Source organism: Limulus polyphemus, unplaced genomic scaffold (genome assembly GCF_000517525.1).
Source record: "Limulus polyphemus unplaced genomic scaffold, Limulus_polyphemus-2.1.2 Scaffold5633, whole genome shotgun sequence".
NCBI classification, from domain to species: Eukaryota; Metazoa; Arthropoda; class Merostomata; order Xiphosura; family Limulidae; genus Limulus; species Limulus polyphemus.
The window spans coordinates 2321-12563 of NW_013671243.1; the positions used below are offsets into that span (position 1 = coordinate 2321).

At 35.0% G+C, this 10243-nt stretch overlaps 1 protein-coding gene across 1 annotated transcript; it reads left to right on the top strand.

The window, feature by feature from the left end:
* Positions 1-204: 204 nt before the first annotated feature.
* On the top strand, positions 205-9885 carry LOC106472811 (LIM domain only protein 3-like). The gene is made up of 4 exons (XM_022401354.1): positions 205-223; positions 4020-4260; positions 5768-5893; positions 6563-9885. The coding sequence occupies exons 2-4, from the start codon at positions 4031-4033 to the stop codon at positions 6771-6773; spliced, it is 567 nt and encodes a 188-aa protein (XP_022257062.1). The 5' UTR covers positions 205-223; positions 4020-4030; the 3' UTR covers positions 6774-9885.
* Positions 9886-10243: the final 358 nt, after the last annotated feature.

Below are 10243 nucleotides of genomic sequence, written 5' to 3' on the forward strand. Positions count from 1 at the left end.
AAAGAGACAATGAAAATTATCTTAACCCTCTTGGACTAACAATTCCTTTTTTTTATCTACTGACCTTTTGAAAAATTTTTAAAGGTTGTTTTTTTTTTAGAGCAGAGCTACATTCGGTTATCTGCTGTGTCCATCATGAGGGATCGAACCCAGGATTTTAGCGTTGAAAGTTGGTATACTTACCGCCTGTCCCACCGTGACATTTTAAAATAACAATTATTAGGTAAACGCCCAAGGACCTTTGTGTTTAAAAGTGTTTATTAACAAAACAAGTTATTTACATAGATCAGTGTTAAAAATTGACCTAGTAAGAATTGACTCATCAGTTCTAATGGCGAAACCTAAATTAGAATATCATTTGTTTTGTAGTATAGTTGACTGTTTCTTTTATCACAAAGCTGAAAGATTGGTTATCTTTGTTGTGTCCACCACACGGAATTGAACCTCGAATTTTAGAGTTGTAAGTCCGTAAGGGACATTTAAGTTTAGTTAGTTGTTAAGTGCAACGCTATACGATGAACTGTCTGTGATCTGCCCATTGCGGGTATCGAACCCGGGTTTTTAATGTTACAAGCCCTAATACAAACAGCGATCGGTAAAATAACGATTTTTAATTGTTAAGTGGATGTTGAAAAGTTGTCTATATTTGAGACTTCTAACCTTGTTCTCCTACCATTTCGTAGCGGGTGGATATTTTACTTGAGACCTCTGTTGTTCGTTACTAAATGATTAATTAATAAATTGTTTCACCAAGTTTTATTTACCTTGAAACTTCATAAAATGAGTTTAAGTAATACAAAACATTGTTCAGCTGTCACTTGATATATGGGAAGGTCTTAGTGTTACAAAGTAGTTGGTTTAGACGATCCCCAAGAAAAGCAAACTGGTTTATACATCACTGACATCGGTCATTTTCAAGTGGTAGAACCTAGTTGATGATTATAGAGTTTGAGTCTGAGGTGTGAGTTATTCTTTGCTTGAGTTAGTCAGTCAGTTAGTTCAGTTTTGAATTATTAATCCTGTGTTTTTGAACGTTGTGTAAAGCAGGATAAATTAGCAAGTAAGTGAAATTGTTGTATTAGCGTCTACTGTGAACTTAGGCCAGTTTATTAGTCAGTCAGTTAGTTCAGTTTTGAATTATTAATCCTGTGTTTTTGAACGTTGTATACAGCAGGATAAATTAGCAAGTAAGTGAAATTGTTGTATTAGCGTCTACTGTGAACTTAGGCCTATCAGCGAAGGTAACTTTAGAACCTGTAGTCTGGCTAATAAATCACTTTCGTTACCATTAAGTGGACCGGACATTGAAACTGGACATTGAATTCTTCTATTTGCTGATTAATCTAAAAGAATAGAAACCGTGGTTACAATAATACATTGAAACTCTCGTACCTTATTACTACACCATATTAATATGCACACAGTTTCATACATAATTCTTCCTGTTTATTCCAGATCCCACATAACAATAGAAACCGTGGTTACAATAATACATTGAAACTCTCGTTCCTTATTACTACACCATATTAATATGCACACAGTTTCATACACAATTCTTCCCGTTTATTCCAGATCCCACATAACAATAGAAACCGTGGTTACAATAATACATTGAAACTCTCGTACCTTATTACTACACCATATTAATATGCACACAGTTTCATACACAATTCTTCCTGTTTATTCCAGATCCCACATAACAATAGAAACCGTTATTACAATAATATATTGAAACGTTCTTAGTTTGAGCTTGTCGTTCCTTTTTTGGTTTACGTTTCTTATCGTTAAAGTAACGATCAGTAGCGTTTAGTAATCTCAACTCTTACTGATAATGTATTGTGTAGTACATTAGGCTTAATCACAGTTGAAAGTTAAATCTGCTGTCTTGCTTAACATGCTTCTTTACAACAAAACGAAATGTGTTAAAATGTAAAATGGTGGCAGTCAAGTTCTCTATATATATGTACTACAACCCCCCCTGACGTGAGAATCTGGAGTTATTGTTCTGGTAGTGTACAAATGTCGTCACTCAAGAAATATGTGTATTAAGATAAGAACTTCTGAGTGAGCTGTGGGCGTGGTAAGATATTACGTTATTGATTCAAGTCACGTGTTTATATAAGAAACATTACTTTATTCAATTATCTTCGACTAACTCTTGATAGCAGGTCTTTTTATCTTCCAATGCGATTACGTATAAAAACCTAACATTACATATATTAGGATCTAAAATGCACAAGTTGTCAGGGGGAGATTTCATATACAAAATGGAGCTAAATCTAAGATAAGTCTATAATTAAATAAATGAATGGCTTTAGCTTGGAGCAACGACATTTCAGGGGGTTCGGCCCCCTTGCACCGACACTCTTGTTAGAACTATGAAAATGGAAATTGTCTGTATAATTGATTATGCATTGTTCTCTCAAACTCTTTACATTTTAAATCGAATCAGTTCCCGAAGCTTTGTTTGTACAACCAAATAAAATGTGAAGTTTATTGTAACAAAACTTAACAGAAAGGTAACAAATAACCAAATTTATATTAAAAGTGTCAGATGTTGCCGGTATTCTAATTAAATTCAATGCAAATACACGAGAATTTACAAATCATAATAATAATATTAATAGACTTCCTCTACATAATAATCAGGTTAATTAAAAATAATAGTAGTTACTAATATATGGTTTTAAAACGACTCGTTTATTTGTAGGGCTGAGTCCCCTGCGGGAAATCGAACTGCGAATTATAGCGTTGTAAGTCTGTAAACTTACCCCTGTTCCACCAGGGGACTTAAAACGAATAGATAATATGAAATACTTACCACAATTCTGCTATGTCGTGACATTAATAAAATTGATAAAAATTACAGTTCAACGGTTTAATCCTGTTCACACCGTACAGTTCAACAGCTTAATCCAGTTCACACCGTATAGTTGTTGTCCAACCGGTCTGAAGAGCCTTGGTATTAGCGAAAGGCCTCGTCGGCACTGACAATAAAAGATATAGTTATTATACATTACATTTTATTTTCACTCGGAGCTCCAAGTGGCTCAGCGGTAAAAACCGGGTTTCGATACCCGTGGTGCCAAAGCACGGATAGTCCATTGTCCATAACCACAAATAAACAAACTAACAAGAACGTTCACTCAGAAATCCTTGTTAGTAATAAAATAATTTGTTTTGTTAAAGTCTTTAATGGTATAACTTTGTTGAGACAGTCGACAACGAATCTTCAACAATGACTAATCAGTGGGTCCTGTAGGTTGGCAACTAAAGAAGAAAGCCATTCTAATAGCTTGTCGAACTGTTCTTGACAGAACCAATTTCAGTGGTATCCTCATATCGCCGCTAGTATCAAGTTAAAACATTTCCTGCCTTTGGGCTGCAAAACCTGTTCATTTCCAGCGTACCAAGACTAACCGGAAATGATATGAAAATGTATTGACATTACTTACTAAACTTCAAAGCCTTGCGGAAATTTATGTCTAGGTTGTTGTAAATCCTTCTTTGACTCGTCCGTTCTTACCCTTCACTATACCTTGTTTTCATTTTGTTCCTAAGGTTTTATGTTTCGTATTAGGAGCAAAAACAATATTTCGTTTATTATCGTTGGGAGCACAAAAAATAAAAATTATTAACAAAATACATTATGTATTTCCTGTCTTCAACGTTTATTTCAGTGTGTTTTTTTATGTATATTTATGTAAGATCTTTAATTTTTATCTTAGTTTTTCCATTCCTTTCTCGAAGAATTGAGATAATGACCACATAACTTGTTTGAATATTTTTGAGGATTGGTCTATCTGCTGAGTCCACCACATGGAATCGAACCATGGATTTTAGCGTTGTATGTCCGTAGACTTATTGCTCTTCCACTTGGGGACATGACCACATAAGATAAAATCAACACAAATATTGGCAATTCATTAAAATAACTTTTTTGATGTCACTGTAATAAAAACAACCCACTGGAATTTTTTATGTGGGTCTAAATATTAATATTTTAACATCTTGTCTAGGTTTGTTTAGAATGGATATGAAGCAAGAAATATCTCAGCGACTTCCTGTTGACACGGGGACGGCACCAGAGTGCGCTGGTTGTCAGAAAGTTATCAAAGAGAGATACCTACTAAAGGCTCTGGACCAGTTCTGGCACGAGGACTGTCTCAAGTGTACCTGTTGTGACTGTAGACTTGGAGAGGTGGGCTCCACTCTCTTCACCAAGGCCAATCTCATCCTCTGCAAGAGAGATTATCTCAGGTTAGGAAGTCTACAAAGATGGAACATTTTCTTCAAGCTGGAAACTCTGAGAATCGAAGAAAAAAGTTTAAATTAATTTTTTAAAGATAATAAATTTCATTGGAATTTTTAAGGTAACCGATCAGCTGAAAAAAAAAATGTTATCTGTTTGTTTCAAAATTTCCCACAAAGCTACACAAGAGTTATCTGTGCACAGCTGTCTCCGATTTTGAACTGATAGACTAGAGGTAAGGCTGCTATTCAACAGAACCCACCGCCAACTCTTGAGATACCCCTGTATGACTGAATAGCAGGATTTCACTGTTAATCTTTCAAAACACATTCAGTTTCAGAGTGCGGGGCGCGTTCTTGAGACAAAGGGGGGCGAAACGTGAAACCTTAGATTTACAGACCGGGCACGCTAAACACTAGGCTACGCCCAGTCCAATGTAAATAGAAGAAGAAAGTTAAAAATTGGTATCTGAAATAGTCTGTATGTCTGATTGGCAGGAGCCGTTGTATACAATGGAGATTGTGATATGTTAGAAAACGTTTCGTGTTATTTCACTACAAAAAAGAGTTATGTTATGCCGTTATCTGGGGTGATGGATATACCATGAGATATTCTGATGGTTTCTTCAGGCTTTGTTATACACATCAGATTCTCTTCTCCTTCTTCCGGTTGCCAGGTTTCAATTAATGGATATACCATGAAATATTCTGATGGTTTCTTCAGGCTTTGTTATACACATCAGATTCTCTTCTCCTTCTTCTGGTTGCCAGGTTTCAATTAAGTACAGTTTATACACTGGTATTTTCCGGGCCACAAATGACACGTTGTGTAACACCATACTCGATTGAAATAATGCCAAACATTACTTAAAATTTATAAATACTTGTAATGATGAATTGTTCACCGGTTCGAATTCACGTCACCGAACATGCTCGCCCTTTCAGCCGTGGGGGCGTTATAATGTGACGGTCTATCCTACTAGTAGTCGGTAAAAAAGTAGCCCAAGAATTGGCGGTGGGTGATATTGACTAGCTGCCTTCCCTCTAAGTTATCACTGCTAAATTAGGGACGGCTGGTGCAGAAACTTAAATAATTAAATTAAATTTTATAAAACGTTTTGTTTTCTATGCATATATACCATTTTTTGCAGTTTCAACCAAGATGGCATCTAATTAGAAACTATACAGGCAAAAAACTTTTATTTTCTTATTAATTATTTACTGCAAGTTTAATTTTTTTTCAACATCATGTAATACAGTAAAACAAAGAGTATGCGAATACATTATTAAACTTGTCACAAGAGGGCGCTATAATCCTTAATTGCTTAGATGAGCGAATTAATTTCTAAGATTAACCATTACCTTTTTTTTGGAATTTTTAACAGATTTTTATTACTGATTTATAATACGTTTTTGTTATCTTTTCTTCACCACTAGGGGAGTACAATTTTTACAATTTTTCCGGTAGAAGTCTGAAAATATTTTATTGATTGCATTGTTATTTGATTCCAACCAGATTGTTCGGTACCACTGGTGTTTGTTCAGCTTGTAACAAAACCATCCCAGCCTTCGAGATGGTGATGAGAGCCAGAGGAAACGTGTATCATCTGGAGTGTTTCGCTTGTCAGCAGTGTAACCACAGGTAGAATTGTACTGGTTGTTTATTGATATTTATCTAAGTGTATACATTAGAAAGTAACTTTGATAAACTATTGAACACGCGGATCCTAGTCAACTGTGTAACCACAGGTAGAATTGTACTGGTTGTTTATTGATATTTATCTAAGTGTATACATTAGAAAGTAACTTTGATAAACTATTGAACACGCAGATCCTAGTCAACTGTGTAACCACAAGTAAGATGCGAGTAAGAATAAACCTATCAGAAATGGCGTAATCCATACTTCGTTCGAAATACTCCAAAAAGCTACACAATGGGCTATCTGTGCTGTGTCCACCCCGGGTAACAAAACCCGGTTTTTAGCCCTCAGACTTGTCGCTGAGCGAGTGGAGGCTTTAGTTTAGAAAATCTTAACGTTGTAAGGGGATAATAAGGGTCTAGACCCAACATAGATTATATCTTAACATTGTAAGGAGATAATAAGGGTCTAGACCCAACATAGTTTATATCTTAACTTTGTAAGGAGATAATAAGGGTCTAGACCCAACATAGTTTATATCTTAACTTTGTAAGGAGATAATAAGGGTCTAGACCCAACATAGTTTATGAGTCACATTTTTGAGAAACATGTGTCTGACTGATAGTTGTCCAACATTTTCATGAGATTAATTTTTAACTTTTTTCTTCTAGGTTCTGCGTTGGAGACAGATTTTATTTGTACAACAACAGAGTGTTATGCGTATATGATTACGAAGAACGAGTTTTATTCGCCAATCTGCCCTATACAGGAGACAGCCTTACGCAGCTGAAGAAACAGACGGAGAGCTTGATTTCTGGTGTTAAAGATGACGCTTCGAGTGGCTACGGTAGTCCGGACTCGTTAGTTAGCGAAGGGAAATAGAACATATGTTTAGAATCTGATGGTTACAAACTGTGATCAGCGAGTGACTGGATTCTATAGATAACTAAGACCGTTAACGTAAGATTCGAAATAAGTCAACCGGAACCCAAATTAATCACGCTGTTCTCATTAATTCTGGAACAAACCCTATCAAAATACCCCGCACACGATCTGGATAACGATGTCCTCTGTTATGATGACACGTGTAGTTGAAATCTGTTACGAAAGTGTGACGTTTCAAACGTTCTCAGTGAAAACACTGAGTTCACCGACAAAAAAACTCTATACTCAAGAATATGAAACCGATAACAGGTTTCACTGAATCTACTTGTGTATTTCCAGATTCGGTAGTCTTTAATTTGTGGTGTGAGCTGGAGACTGTTCACTGAAGCTTGGACTAAACTAATAACTAAAAAATAGTGTACTTGCATTGCGCGTCTACCGAAAGAGGGAGATTTACATAATAAGTATTTATGTTTCCAAATTTTTTGTTAGCTTGTGAACGAACTGTGACATTAGAGTTCATGACGCCAATCAGAATGAACGCATCACGAACTTCAATTTCAAACTTGTTGATGTTGTATATATATTTTTTAGGCTTGAGTGCTTGTCGTGTACGTTCTACTGACGTGGATACAATACAGCTAAAGAACGTTCATAAAATTAACTGTTTTTTTTATGTGACTTGAGTATCAACCATCTGGAAACTGTGGTCATGCTCTCTTTTTTTTTACTCTAGTGAGAGAGGATTGACAGGGATTATAACTGGTGTTTTTCTGTTATTTTATAAGTAATGTGTGTGCTGAGATGTTTTTTTTTGCTATGTATTAGTCCAATTCACACACACACACACATAAAAAATCTATAAACATATATATGCACATCTGAACTGTTCTATGTTGCCCCTGTGGTTTGAATATGCACATCTGAACTGTTCTATGTTGCCCCTGTGGTTTGAATAGCTATGGGATTACAAAAGTATTGTAAAATTGAGATAAATATTTTGACGAATGAATTTAAATTTTAACTATATATATTTCTTTATCTTAAAATAATCAACTTTGCCATTCAAGGTTTAGAAGAACATTCCAGACTTGATTAATGTCTTCTGGTCTATGCTAATCAAGCCATTCCAAAATCCCTCATGAGCATGCTGTGTTATACAATAACGATAGAACTGTACACAAGAACACCAACTCTACAGATAAGTACGGTAACCATGTCTATATAAAAACACCATCCATCCAGATAATACAGCTTCAGTAAGTACGGTAACGATGTCTATATAAAAAACACCCTCCTTCCATATAATACAGCTTCAGTAAAGTACGGTAACCATGTCTATATAAAAACATCATCCATCCAGATAATACAGCTTCAGTAAGTACGGTAACCATGTCTATATAAAAACCCCATCCTTCAATATAATACAGCTTCAGTAAGTACGGTAACCATGTCTATATAAAAACATCATCCATCCAGATAATACAGCTTCAGTATTATTTTGTTCATCTTGTCATCATCCCATTTCTTCTCAACTCCTATGATATTCTGATATTTTCTTTTCTAGATCGAGAGTAATGAACTATCGTTCTTTTATTTGTATGTTTCATTTATTTATATTTTCAACGTTTGACTTCATTGTCTGAATTAGGTTATAATTTATTGGCCGTTCTAACTGTCCGTGTTGTTCGAAATGGTGTTTTTAAGTGTTTTAACACTCACAAAAAAGAAACCTATCATTCTATGGGTATTTGAAGAACTTGTAGCATTCCGCAACAATTTAATTATTCGTGTTTTTAGCCTACACTGGGCAACTGATACATACATAGTTGAACAGAGTTGTTTAAACATTTGTTTAACAACAAGTAATAGCTTGGAATGGTCTATTCTTTCATTGGGGGTATGACTGGGCGCCAGACTAGTTTCGGAGAATTCCACTCCTCATCAGTGACTTGTTAAACATATGTTTAAACAACACTGTTCATTTTTGTACCAAATTCCCAGTGTAGGCTAAAAACACGAAGAACTAAATTGTGGCGGAATGCTACAAGTTCTTCAAATACCTATAGAATGATAGGTTTCTTTTTTGTGAGTGTAAAACACTTAAATACACCAGTTCGATTTTCGATACCTCACTTCTATAAAGGCTTGGTTTGGTCAGAAATTTCATTCGATGGTCGTGCTCAGGGTCACTGATCGGGATTGGAATTCTTCGTAACTAGTCTGACCCGCAATGACGTGGTCAGGGTCACTGATCAGGATTGGAATTCTCCGAAACTAGTCTGACCCGCAATGACGTGGTCAGGGTCACTGATCAGGATTGGAATTCTACGAAACTAGTCTGACCCGCAATGACGTGGTCAGGGTCACTGATCAGGATTGGAATTCTCCGAAACTAGTCTGACCCGCAATGAAAGAATTGACCATCTCAAGCTTTTATTTATTGTTAAACAAATGTTTAAACAACTCTGTTCAACTATGTCCGTGTGGTCGTTTTTCGATATTTTTGACTACACTTACCAAATGAAAACCCTCCTTGTCTAGAGATGTAGTTTTTGTTCTCTTTACGCTTCCGAATAATAATATCTTCTTGATCTGCGAAATTTGTTCATACTTTATAAAACTGGACTTACCTCTACTTGTGATCACAATTATTAGATTTTACTTCATCCGTTACCCAACTCTCACGGACTGCTTCGAAGCTCATCAGTTTCAAAATAAACGTGACAGCTGTATTAATTATTATTATTAATTAAACAAGTTATTATCGTCTTCTATCCATACTCTGTAATACACTTTTTTTATGTATCTTTTTAACTTTAAAACTCTTTCATATTTTTAGGAAACTTGAGGAAAAGTAGAAGATGATCACTCAATTGTTTCATTAAAAAAAAAAAAAGTCATACTTCTCTACGTCCACCAGATGTCGCTTTAAGAGAAATGTCTAGATAATTGTTTGTTGTAAATGAGATTAGAGCAAACTATAGAAAGTAAAATGGAGAGTCATAAAGCTGAAGTTTTTGTTTTGTATATACAGTTTGTATATAGAAGATATATATATATATATATATGTAAATTATTTTGTTCTTTAGAAATTAGCTGTGATGTGTTGGTAATTGCTTTTATGTTCAATAAATGTTATAACTTTATGTGGTGTCATTTGAATCTAGTTATTTACTACCAAATTACAGTGTTTAATACTACTCAATAACACTCAGTTTACGTGGTGTCATTTGAATCTAGTTATTTAACTACCAAATTACAGTGTTTAATACTACACAATAACACTCAGTTTACGTGATGTCATTTGAATCCAGTTATTTAACTACCAAATTACAGTGTTTAATACTACTCAATAACACTCAGTTTATGTGGTGTCATTTGAATCCAGTTATTTAACTACCAAATTACAGTGTTTAATACTACTCAATAACACTCAGTTTATGTGGTGTCATTTGAATCCAGTT